This window comes from Seriola aureovittata, chromosome 19, assembly GCF_021018895.1.
Source record: "Seriola aureovittata isolate HTS-2021-v1 ecotype China chromosome 19, ASM2101889v1, whole genome shotgun sequence".
Lineage (NCBI taxonomy): Eukaryota > Metazoa > Chordata > Actinopteri > Carangiformes > Carangidae > Seriola > Seriola aureovittata.
In genome coordinates, this window is record NC_079382.1 from 9,736,294 (window position 1) to 9,748,940 (window position 12,647).

General features: G+C 38.8%; 2 protein-coding genes across 5 annotated transcripts in view; one reads left to right on the forward strand and one right to left on the reverse strand.

Moving 5' to 3' along the window:
- The window catches only part of LOC130187458 (G-protein coupled receptor family C group 6 member A-like), a 14,066-nt gene continuing 1,419 nt past the window's right edge, over positions 1-12,647 (reverse strand). The window contains exons 2-8 of one of the 2 annotated variants that reach the window (XM_056405093.1): positions 12,084-12,157; positions 4,856-5,022; positions 4,356-4,462; positions 2,850-3,704; positions 2,460-2,678; positions 1,908-2,034; positions 1-1,743 (exon numbers count right to left, since the gene is read on the reverse strand). In XM_056405093.1, the coding sequence (XP_056261068.1) occupies positions 593-1,743; positions 1,908-2,034; positions 2,460-2,678; positions 2,850-3,704; positions 4,356-4,462; positions 4,856-4,988 (2,592 nt within the window). In that variant the 5' untranslated portion in view covers positions 4,989-5,022; positions 12,084-12,157 and the 3' untranslated portion in view covers positions 1-592. Of the gene's footprint in view, positions 1,744-1,907; positions 2,035-2,459; positions 2,679-2,849; positions 3,705-4,355; positions 4,463-4,855; positions 5,023-5,144; positions 5,460-12,083; positions 12,158-12,647 lie in introns of those variants that run through there. The other variant, XM_056405092.1, reaches the window with a different exon arrangement.
- The window catches only part of tmem63a (transmembrane protein 63A), a 15,339-nt gene continuing 10,368 nt past the window's right edge, over positions 7,677-12,647 (forward strand). Inside the window, exons 1-10 of one of the 3 annotated variants that reach the window (XM_056405095.1) lie at positions 7,677-7,782; positions 9,865-10,045; positions 10,285-10,364; positions 10,548-10,626; positions 10,904-10,941; positions 11,080-11,222; positions 11,600-11,651; positions 11,764-11,872; positions 12,127-12,197; positions 12,334-12,414. In XM_056405095.1, the coding sequence (XP_056261070.1) occupies positions 9,890-10,045; positions 10,285-10,364; positions 10,548-10,626; positions 10,904-10,941; positions 11,080-11,222; positions 11,600-11,651; positions 11,764-11,872; positions 12,127-12,197; positions 12,334-12,414 (809 nt within the window). In that variant the 5' untranslated portion in view covers positions 7,677-7,782; positions 9,865-9,889. Of the gene's footprint in view, positions 7,829-9,864; positions 10,046-10,284; positions 10,365-10,547; positions 10,627-10,903; positions 10,942-11,079; positions 11,223-11,599; positions 11,652-11,763; positions 11,873-12,126; positions 12,198-12,333; positions 12,415-12,647 lie in introns of those variants that run through there. The other 2 variants (XM_056405094.1, XM_056405096.1) reach the window with 2 other exon arrangements.

The window sequence follows — 12,647 nt, forward strand, 5'->3', positions numbered from 1 at the left end:
TAGACCTAGAAAGATATTCTTTATTTTAGATATTTTAAATAGATGAATACAAAAATATAACAGAGAATACAGTCATTACAGAGTAGAGTATTGATTGGTGCTGCTTTGAACAGGAGTTTTTGTACATCAGGAATAATCAGAATATAGGACAGCCCACTACAGTGTTTTGTCCGATTCATCTATTGATTTATTACATCATTAAAACATGACTATAATCAAAGCTTAAATGTGACAAGTTATTTTGTGCAATTTACCATTATACTGTATACATAAAGATGCGCTACAATCATTCATTCGTGAGTATTTTTGTCATGAAATACTTTCGATATGAAATTTGGAGCTGATTATCAGCAAAAATTGTGATAATCAAGCAATCCTTTCACTCATTTTTCAAGTAATAGAAGTGATACTCTGTGAGGATGTTATTAGGGCACTATGGTGCTTTGAGCTAAATGCTAATGTCAATTAGCTAACATGCTCACAATGACTTAATACAAACTTGCGCTTTTGTAGTCATGTTGACCAGCTTAGTTTAGCTTTAGTTTTCCACCTGATGATGGTCATAAATAAAAAGTTAAAGGATCACAGTTATTTATGCTGGCGAGCTTAAGTATCTCCTTAACTGCCTCTTATTGCTGTTGCTCTGCAGCATTATGAGCCGTGGATTCGAGGCTGACAGAAAGAATGATGACAGATGAGAACTCATGGATGGGATCTGGTCAATCTTTTGATCTGAACTTGAGCTTTGTGACTCCACATCCACAGCAGTGTTTTGGATCCCTCCAGAGCTAAATGGAGATAAGACCCAATTACCAGCCTCATCCTTGATTTGACTCAAGGAATAATTCCTAACATCCTGGCGGAAAGCAGCTTCTGTGTTTGCTTTCTGCTTGAACAGAATAATGTAGCACTTTACAAAGAACTGACAGAACAGGATGCCGTAGGCTGAGATGAGGATGACGACCATCTCCACTGCTGGATGGTAGCGGCCTATGACATTGACATAAACTGGGCCAAAAATGATCCAGCAGATGAAGTAAATCAGCATAGCAAAGGTGATGAACTTTGCATCATTGTAACTTTCAGGCAGCTTTCTGCCCTTGAAAGCAACGCCAAAACAGATGAGGGCTAAAACACCAATATAGCCTAGCATGGCTCCAAAAGCAGAAAAGGACTTCTCATAACAAATAAGCAAGCGCTCGTCTTTCTTACTCAGCTCCTGCCATTCACGTACTGGAGGCCCGAGTGAAAGCCACAGGGCACAGATCAGCACTTGACCTGCCATGCATACTGCAATAATGATGTAAGGCTTGTAGAGCTTCTTCAGGACTCTCTTAACGCTGGGGTCAAACTCAAAGGCCAAGATGATCTTAAAGGACTTGACCATGATGCAGGAGACGCACATGGTGAAGCTCAAGCCAAACAGTACCTGCCGTGCTTGGCACTGCTTGTCATTGGGTTCACCACCAAATAAAATTACACTCACAAATGTGCTCAAGAGAGAGAGGAGGAGGATGATGCAGATGGGGCCCACAGATGAACGCACAACAGGGGTATTCCAGCGTGCAAGGAAGATGATCCCAACAACAATGGTAAGCAGCGCTCCTAGAGCAGTAAATGCCTGCAGCACGTGATGATACACATCTGTCCAATAAAGGAAAACTGTTTTCTTACGGAGACACTTGTCACGTTCCTTGGAGGAGTAATCCGTGTTTTTGTTGCACTCATAACACTGGGGGGAATCTGCAAACAGAGGACAAATGCTCATTATAATCTTCCAAGTTGGACATACTGTATGTTACTCCTTATAGCTAACAAGGTGGCAGGCCTTATAGTATCAGTATTTTGTCTGGCAGCGTTATCACTGTTTTGTTTTGTATTGCACTATACTTTTGTCTGATACATACTGCTGCTGTTGGAAAAGTAGTTTTCAGGACAGGGTTGGCATTCATAGCAGCAAACAGGCATGCCCTGCATCAACTGTTTCCTTTGGCCTGGGCGACAGCTTTCTGAGCACCTGGAAACCACATCTCCCTGACAAGAGAAAGTATCCTCATCATTTTTGGTACATTAATATGAGTAGAGTCATCGAGAAGTAGGAAGAACATGACAGGGAAAGACAAAACAAGGATCTGCAACCAGGCTAGTGGCTCTGTGAGGATGTACTTAAGCAGCATTTAATCAACCTAATACTTGTCAAAACATTTCACTGAAAAATAAAAATGTCAGCCTCACAGTGCCGCCAGAGGAATTTATCAAAAGTGGTAAGTTTCCTCTGGGAACTATTAATGTTTATACACAATTTCACAGCAATCCATCCAACAGTCGCCAAGATATTTAAGTCTGGGCCACTGCTAACATGGACTGTCGCTAATGCGGGTACATAGAATAGGAATAAAAGAGTGATATATAAATGTTAAAAGAGTCAACTAACTCAACAGAGGAAGGCAAATCCTTACTGTGACATTATTGACATCTTCAAATGCTTTCTGTGAGACGAAAGTCAGGCTCTCATTTTCTATACTGTAATGAGCGACAACGTAGTGCACATCAACAAAGGTTGGTGAAGTCTGCCTCCACAGGATGATATCATATCCTGAGTTGAGGTCGCCCTTGCTGTCGAATGAGTAGTTTTTACCATGCATGAGGAAAGTTGCTTTTCTTAAGGCTTCTCGAAGCTGAAAGTGGAAAGTGTTGAAAACAGTGAGTTTGTGATGACGCTGAAAGAGAATTTCATTTTCTTTGAGGCATTATATGTCATTTTATTTCACATTTAGTCTTAGGGGTTATCATGCATATTTATTTGTGTGTGTGTGTGTGTGTGTGTGTGTGTGTGTGTGTGTGTTTACCTCCACGGGATCTAATCTCTCGTTAGTTTTACAGTCCCGGTTGACGCAGAGGTCTGCAACAGCCTGAGCAATCGCTCTAACTGCCAACTCAACGCTGAACACAGCATATGGATATATCTTCTTCATTAATACATCAGTGGCTGTGGCATTGGGATTCTCACTGTGCTCCAGTCTGACAGGGTGGTCGAGTTTCGTACCCACTTCTCCCCGTGGGGAACTGGTGTTCAGTTCAGCTTTCCATGTCTTATTTTTTTGTTCTTGTTCCTTTAGAAATTTATACAAGAATGTATTGTTCTTGTGGTGCTGTGGGTTTACATCAAGATTACCGAGATACTGCTTCAACCTGGTTGAGTTTCCAGACTTAAGAGTTGTCCCAAATATTGTTCCTATGTCACTCAGATTATGGTTTTTCACTACATCTGCGGTTTCTGACCAAATGTCACTGGCCACCCAAACTTTCCCTCTGCCTTCAGGAACCTTGAGAAGATGCTCAAAAATATACATCATGTGGTGAGGTCTGGCGAAGGACACAATGACCGAGACATTTTTATTCTCAGTAATTCTCTGGACTGTAGCACTGATGCTTTTGTTGAGTCTTTTGTGACCCAGATCATCTGGAATAATAGAGGTAAAGGCAAAGCAGATGTTTTTGTTGGCTGCATGTTTCTGGAGGTGTTCAACTATGTAGCGCCCGTAGTCACTATCAGTTGTCACTACACCGACCCAGGTCCAGTTATGATTCTGTAGAATCTCAACGATGGCCTGCGCTTGGTGATCGTCCTCTGGTACTGTCCTCATAAAGCTTGGAAAACGCGCTTTATCACTCAGGACACCAGAGGTTGCACCATAACTTATCTGTGGAAATATTACAAAACATCAGTCATATAGATACAGTTACACTATTTATTCTGTATATACGCAGCAACTTAAACAAATGTTGTTTGCATTCATATACGTGATATCTTAAGAAAGTACTAGTTTGACTCTTTTGGAAATATGCACGTACAGTATTTGCTTTCCGGCTCAGAGTTAGATGAGAAAATTAATGCCACTCTGTATGATAAATATGAAGCTAGAGCAAGTAAGGGGAAAGAGCTGGTCTGGCTCTGTGTAAAGCTCACCAAATCCACCTACCAGCACCTCTAAAGCTCATTGATTAACGCTTTATATCTTTGTTTTATCTGCTCAAAAACTGAAGTATAAAGACACTTTACACTTTTTGGGCTAACTGTTTCCCCCTGTTTCCAGTCCAGCTGTTGGTATGAGCTTGATATTGATGTTCTCATTGATGTTCTCATCTAACTCTTGTCAAGAAAGTGAGTAAGTTTATTTCCCCAAACGTTAAACTATTCCTTTAGTATTCCTGAGCCGAGCCAATTTTAGATTTTCTGGTGAGAATTTTCTGCAGTTTAAATCTTAGCTCTGAGGTTTGTGAATGCAAAATCTGTCAACTGTGATTCAGCAACTTTACTTAAATCAAGGGTTAGTCTCTGAGCTCAGTCATACCTGTGGGATGTACTCCAGGTGAAGATGCCTTGTAACCGCTATAGATATCTCCGAGTAGTAATCACCGACAACGGCCAAAACAGGTGGTTGGGTCTGCTCTGTTCCATCTAGGTAATTATATTATATATTATATTATAAAATATTATAAGAAATTCTTTGGGTTATGACTTTAGAATTACTAGAATCATCATTTGAGTAGCAGAGAATAAAAATAACTTCATAAACATAGTCAACAGAGAAATAAAAGAGAAGTAAATGCATTTACAAGTGATACTTTACATTCTAAGCAAGAAATTAGCCTCCCCCCCAAAAAAATCTATTTCATCCTATTGTCCATTTTTTTTTTTTTTTATGAAAATTCTCCTTTTGTAGTTATAAAATCTCTTTCACAGTTTATGTTCTACGTATCCCACTGATCCCAAAAGTGTATTTTTTGTCCAGTTACTGATGGATGTCTATCATGACAGATTCCTAAATCAATGTGTTACATAAGTACTTACCATTTCTCTTCATGAAGGACTGGGTGTTCATCAGGGCAGTGGTAACATCACTGCAGGAATCCACTATATAATATCCCAGGGTGAGATTCCCCAACTCATGCCTCTTATTTACATCCTCCACCGCCTGCACCATAATCAGAGACTGGACCAGCCGAGCTATGTTGAACCTGTGGGACCCAAACACAGAAATTACGTATAAAAATGCTTTGACACACAAGTTCAAAAAGTTACTCCTCAGTATGCTACAGAGTAAACCACATTACCTCACACATCAGGGTTAAGAACATACCTGTTACAAATCCTGCTTTCAGTGCCATCCTCTCTCGTGGTGACATTAACACTTTCATGTATGGGAAACAATCCCCCAATAATAATGTCACCTGGAGCTGTGGCAGAATCGAAACCGGTTGCGCTAAAAACATGGTTTAGTAAAACTAAGGAAAAGAAACTCAGGAAATGTCTCATCTCCTTCCTGTGTTCTTTTGGTTAGCGCAAATCTTCTTCAAAGTATCTCAGATTTCCACAATCTCCTCTCAAATATCCCTTGTGTATATCTCAGTGTTTGTCTCTGAGGTGTGTCCGAAGAAGACAGAGGTGTCACTGAATGTCTTGAATTTGAGAAGCCACTTATCATATTCCCAGCCTCTTTTATGAGGTGAAGTAATGCATGTGGAATGTAGAAAATGATGCCTTCTTTCTGATTAGGCTTATGCTTATGCTTATGTGTCACCACTATTCAACAGATGGAAACACATTAAAACTTTTTGGGGGGGAATTTTAATTTGTTGAATATACTATACTGAGCCTAAATGTATTTCCATGTCTGTGTTGAAGTAGTTCCTATGACTTTAATGCCCCAACAAAACACAAAGGTATTATGTTACAAAATAATTTAGCAAAACCCTTGCAAAGCTTTGCACATCTGGATTTTGGAAGTTTATCCCATTGTTCTGGACAGATCTCCCCGCTGCATTCATCCATGCCTCAATTCTGACCATTCCCCGCCGCTGAGAAGCCCGTATAGCATGGCGCTGCCACTACCATGCTTCACCATAGGCATGGCATTAGACAAGTGTTGAGCATTTCCCGGTGTTTGCCAGAGACTGTGTTTATTGTTCTGCCCATTTTTGTCTCATCAGAGTAGAGAATCTTTTTCCTCATACTCTCAGAGTCCTTTAAATGCCATTTGGCAAACGCTAAGCAGGCTGTCATGTGCCTTTTACTCAAAATGGCTTCTGTCTAGCCACTACAACATAGAGGCCTATTTGATGGTTCTTGGCTTGCCTGGTTACTCAGTTTGTTCAGATGGCCGACTCTAGGAAGAGTCCTTTATACCCTTGCCCCGATCTATGCCTCTTAACCAAAATTTTGTAGCAGAAGTATACAGAGAGTTCCTTGGATTTCATGGCTTGGATTTTGTGTGTGCTTTTCTAAACTATGTCCAATCAATTCAAGTAAAGTTATGTATAACTATAATTCTATATAACTTCTGTAAAAGTTCTGAAATTGTCTAAACTTTTAGAATTTTAGAATAACTTAGGGTTTAAATAAAAAAAGAAGCATGTAGTTACAAAGGGGTAATTATAAAAGATTCATTAATCCCACTTAGTTCCTAGGTTTTACAGTGAAGCATCTCATTCAACTGAAACTATGGAGGAGGATACAACACCTGTTTCCTCTTAGAGGATTAAAAACAAATCTTTGAAGAGTTCAAGGAAGTAAAGAAACTTTCTGACCCTATGTGTGATAAACCGTAATTAAATTGATAAAAACATAATTTGTTGAATGTACTATATCCTGCTAAAATCTATTTCCTTTTCTCTTCTATTTTCTTGTCTCCTTGTTTCTATTACTTTCTTGCTCCAGCAAAACACAAGGATAATCTGTTACAGAATAGTGCAGCAAGTACAATTTTGAGATACTTGTCAATTATCTGGGTATTTCCCATCCATGCTACTTAATACTTAATATGTCAGAGGGAAATTTTAGACCTTGTACTCCACTTAATTTATTTGAAAGCTTTATTTTTTCAATGGAATTAGTATTCAATTCATTTTTTTAATCTGATTTTACATTAATGTTTTTTCATGTGAAGCCTTTGGTGATGTCATTTCTTTGTTGAAAAGCAGTTTGAGCTGCAATTCTTATATTAGTATATTACAGCCCTCTTTTCAACATATTGTAATTACTGTGTGAAGCGTTCACACAGGTTTTACATTAAATTATTTACATCAGGGTTTTTTAGTTCTTAATTATACCATCAGCATAGAACTCCATCTTACTCTAGCTCTGTTGAGAAAGGCTCTGTTGTCTGTTTAGTTATTAGTGTAGTTACACATGTCAGTGTGGTTTTGAATGAGGTTTTCTTACTTCTGGAACAGAACCTGGAAGTTACAGTTTCACTTTGTTGTTAATTAAGTTAGATATAACACTTGGCATACCATTACCACTAATAATATTACTGTCAAACTATTTTTTCAGCCAGCACTTATAATTTACTTATAGTGCTATTGACGCAAATTTTCAAAATTGCCCAAAATATCCAACTTTTTTTGAAGTTTTTACAGGACCTCCCCCAGTGTTGGGGTCCTGGCTGCTTAGTTCCACTTTCCCTTTACTACTATGCCACTGCTTCCACTTCTGCGATTGTGCTACACCCAGTTGTGAGTATTTCCCCCCTCCTCGTTTTATTCCCAGCAGAAGGAAATTATTACATTTGCGCCCAACTCATACATGTGTAGAAAGTCCCCAGGACTCGTCACCAGCTCGTGCCGTTTCTCAACGCGAGGATTGAGTGGAACACTGAGCACGAGAGCGTCTGCGCATAGGCGGAACATAAAGGGGAAGGGACACAGACGGGCTTTATTGGTATTTACAGTAAAAAGAAAGTTTCCTTCCCGTGAGCGTAAAAAAAGACAGACTTACAGGTAGGAATGCTTATATGCCACACACCTACGCAAGCTACCTTGTAATGTGAGTTATGTGCTTTTCAGTCAAGTTAATCAAGTTGTATCAGCGGATGTTGACGTTGACATATCCTTCCTTACTTGAAGCCGTTGGTGTAGTTAAGCAAAAATCATTAGCATTAGCAAATCGATAACTTAAGTAGAGCGTAGCTTTCACGTAAGTGTTGTTTTATTAACCGGTTCAATTTAACTTAATACGCGTTTGCTTTACTTTCAGTTTGGTGAGGTAACTATTATAACACTACTTGCTTGTCACTGTTCAGCCTCAAAATAACGAACAGCTGTTAGAGAGCGAAGAGGTGTCACTCTGACAGAAATACCTGCAGTCAAACTAATAGTAGAGACATTGCTTTATCTTTAAGCTCTATTGTCATTTTTGTTACTCGTTAAGTTTAATGTCAGGGTTAAAAGAAAAAAGTAAGCGGTTATATCATACTTTATAACTTATAACTGCGTCCTCGTGACTCCGTGAGCTTGGTCCATCTATTTCTGGAAAGGTGGGGCGCGAGGGCTCTGTTCACGACTTGTGACGAGTGGGATTAGACATGGACTCCAGTGCTGAAACAACACAGTCACAAACTGGTGTTTTATTATTGCGTCAGTCCCGGTCACGCTTCAGGGACGAGAAAGTCCCTTGATTCTGCGTTCAGTCTTAGAAAAATTTAAAAAAAAACTAAGGCGTAAATATGCTTTCAGAAAACACTAATGTACGGAGCAAGCAGTGGTGAAATGTAACTAAGTACATTTACTCATGTACTGTAATTAAGTACTTCTTTAAGGTACCTTTACTTTACTTGAGTACTTCTGTTTCATGCTACATTTAGAATAAAGTCCAATGATTTACTGTAGCCTACATTACTGAGCAAAAGTACTGTATATTTTGCTGAGTATACTTAACAAAGCTTTACTTACTTAACAATTTGAATGCAGGAAATTTATTTATAGCAGAGTATTTCTACACTGTAATGTTACTTTTAATGAAGTAAAACGTCTGAATACTGTATTGAATCAGCATCTAGGCTTTCACTGCACCCAAAGACAACACTTTTATCACTACCTCCTTGCTGGTTTGAATTTTTAGGCCTCTAAAAATGTTGGAAAGTCTAGACCTGCTCCATATGAACAGTGCCCTGAGATAACTCCTGTTATGATTTGGCGCTATATGCAAAAATTCAGTCTGTAGTTATAGAAAAGACATTAGCACCTAAAAAGCTGCTCAGCAGTTGTGATGAAAAGCAGCTGCCTCTTGGTTCTCCAGTGGCATATTGTGCCCCTGGTAGGTCAAGGAGCCTGCTGTGGGGAGCTGATGATTAACTGATTAATTAATTAGTTGACTGACACAATATTTTGATAATCGATTAATTGTTTAAGTAATTTCTCAAGCAAAAACCTCAAATATTTGCAGATGACAGGTTATCAAATGTGAGAATTTGCAGGTTTTCTCTATTTTATGTCATTATAAATTCAATGTCTTCAGGTTTTTGACTGTAAGTTATACAAAACAAGGCATTTGCAGATGTTATACTGAGCTCTGGGAAAGTGCTGATGCAGGCAATGCCTTATATTGCCTTTATGTTTCTCCTGCAGAGACAGTGTCCCTCTGTGTTTACTCTTATTTTCAGTGTGGCAATAAATTAAAAAATCCCAATATTATATAATTTTTAGGGCAAAAAATAATCAGCACCAATGTTGAAGTCATTTGTTGAGAAAAAATGTCAAATATTTGCAGGTTCCAGCCTTTCAAGTGTAAAGATTTTCTTATTTTTCTTATAACATTTAAAAAAAATAATTATATTTTACTTTTATTCCCCAATGTTTGTACAAATCAAGCAATTTGAATATGTCACCTCGGACTCCTGGAAAATGTGACCTTTTTTAGGCATTTTATCACCTAAACAATTAATGGAACAAGAAAAATAATCAACAGTTTAACTGATAATGAAAATAATTGTTACTAGCCCTACTATTTTTTGGGAATACTGTTTTTCACTGTTTGGTTCTCGGCAGTCATTTCTTAACATATACTACTGTCAATGTCTGCAGACAAACTGCTGGTTCCACTCCAGTGATGTCTTCCCTGTGGTGGCTGGGGTCAAATGGCACCTCTCCCTCTGGCTTCCTGGACAACAGTACCTGTTTCAGCGCCTCACAGAGCACTGTACTCAATGCAGACAACTTTGGAGGCGTGCCAGTTGTGCTACTGCTCGATTTCTCTGTCTTTCTGGTATTTGTCTCTTTCTTTCTATTTTTATCTGTTTGCTTCCTATCTGATTCTGATCAAGTTAATGTGGAGTTAAAGTCTTGTGACCCTACTTATCTGTACTGTCTTGTTTTCAAAGGCTGAAAATACTTAACATTTTCTTTTCTCTTCCAAATAAATATCTCTTCAAGTATACAAATAGCACAAGAAAGTTCTTTCTACTTGGCAATAATGATCTATAATGACTTCTCCTTCCACCACAGGTGTTGCTGACCCTCTTCTCTATTATCAGGAAGAAGTTTTGGGACTACGGGCGTCTAGCACTGGTCGCAGACAACGAAGGGTCAGTTCACAACCCGACAATACTTTTTACAGCCATGGTGTCATGATCTCAGGCTTGGGCTAGGTGTTGTGGACATACTGGTTAGAATAAGTATTGTTTACTAAGCGTAATCGTGAATTGAATCATCAAGGTGACATTTCTGTCAGTTTGATTTCATCCTTGACACTGAACTTTGTGTTTCAGGTTCACTGAGTCAACACACCGTCGCTATGGACGCATGTCATCCTTTATGTCCAGCGTTGATGACTTGGAGTATGAACAGGTATGAAAAAGAAAATCTCTGTTGTTAGTTCCAGCACCTAAATCAATATTCATGAAGCATGAAAGACTGATCGAGATGACAAGTCAACACTGCTATTAAAGATTATTTCAGTTGAATGCACTTTAGTTATCATTTTTTCCCACACCTTGCTGGATTTAAGATCACTGACAATGATATCCCACTGTATAAATATATTTAAGTCTCAACATGAAGAAACCAAACATACCAAATATATTTATTGTATGTTAGTTTAATCAAAATTTCCCTTTCTCTTTAGGGATTCTGCTCTTGGCTGCCTTACATCCTCAGAATGGAGTGAGTGACTGTGGTTTGTTTTCTCTTTTGCTGGTCATTGTTTCTCATCCATATCTATTTTTATCATGCTGCACAAGCCATGTGTTGGTTTCTTCAAATCATTGTGTTTGTGTGCATGCGTGTGTGTGTTTGTTTCAGTGAGGAAAAAATGAAAGCCAGATGTGGCATGGATGCTGTTCACTACCTGTCCTTTCAGCGTCATCTGATCGTCTTACTGTTGGTCATAACTGTCACCTCCTTGTCAATCATACTGCCTGTCAACCTGAGCGGAGACCTGCTGGGTGGGTTTGACATCACTCTCTGTCTCTGATTACAGTCCAACATTACACAAGTGTACAATAAAAATAACAGCCAGTGTCTGTTAATAGCTGATAGTACAGTTCCTTTACATATTTTTAAGGGTATTTTATGCACTGATTATGGGTCAGGTGTGTATTTTATGGTGCCTTCAAATGTGAATCATGCAATCAAAACCAAGGAGCTGCACTATCCACTTCATAATCAGTGACTCATCTCTAAATTGCATATTTCTTCTGCAGGTGATTTTGACTGAACCGTGGCTTAGCGTTGCTTATAAATTTGATCTTCTTCTGTTCATGTTCTTGTCTCGACTTACATTTTATAAAAAAAAAAAAAAAATGCTGTTTGTTTCTTTTAGGTACAGATCCCAGGAATTTTGGAAGGACAACTATTGGGAATCTTCAAAAGGGGTATGAAATAAAACATTTATAAGGATATATAAGGAAACGTTTGTATTGCAGAGGAGCTTTGTGGTTTGGACATATCAAAATGTTTCTTGGCGTCTGTCATTTTTGCCTCTAGAAACAACCTGCTATGGCTGCACACAGTGTTTGCAGTTCTCTACCTGGCCCTGACAGTTGCCCTGCTGCGACATCACACATCACAAATGAAAGGCATGCGCAGAGAGACAGTGAGTCTTTGACTACGTAAGACTAGACTAACAAGATTTGATGTTATTTTATATAATGTTCTGATGATCCACACTTGGTCTGGATTGTCACCGATGCATAAACTTAAACTGAGTTCTTACCTCTTGTTTGACTTTTTCTTTTTTATCTTATATTGAATTGCACCTGTCTGTGAGGGGTTAAATGCATTATAAAGTGTGGTGAATCGCTTACCTGTGATGGTGCCTGATCTGTCACTCTGGCTTTCACTTTGTAGACCAGAAACACCTTGTTTGTGTGTTCAGTTCCTAAAACAGCAACAGAAGAAGCTGTAATGACACATTTCACGTGAGTGCACTGAACTGTTACATCCACTGTTTGTCTTGTGTAAAGTTGACTCTTAGTTTTGATGCATTGTTCTCACACATCACCATAAATAGCAGCTATCTGTTCCAGTCCTCAATGCCAGTATTGCTTTTTATAGAGAGGCGTATCCTACCTGTCGAGTGTGTGCTGTGACCCTAGGCTATGACGTGGCCAAGCTCATGCACCTTGATAAGGAAAGGTAAGAAATCAGAACTAACTGTACATAAAAATCATGTGATTCTTGCCCCCTGTGTCAGTGAGTACATGCTATGCTATGCATGTAGTTTTTGGTTTGTGCTACACAATTGAGCTTCCTTTAAACTTCATGAATACTGTCAATATTGACAGTGAATCTATTATCTGTGTCGTGTGAAAATGGTCACTTGCAGAGAGAATTGTCACCTAACCTAGAAACTCTACTGAGCTTTTTAG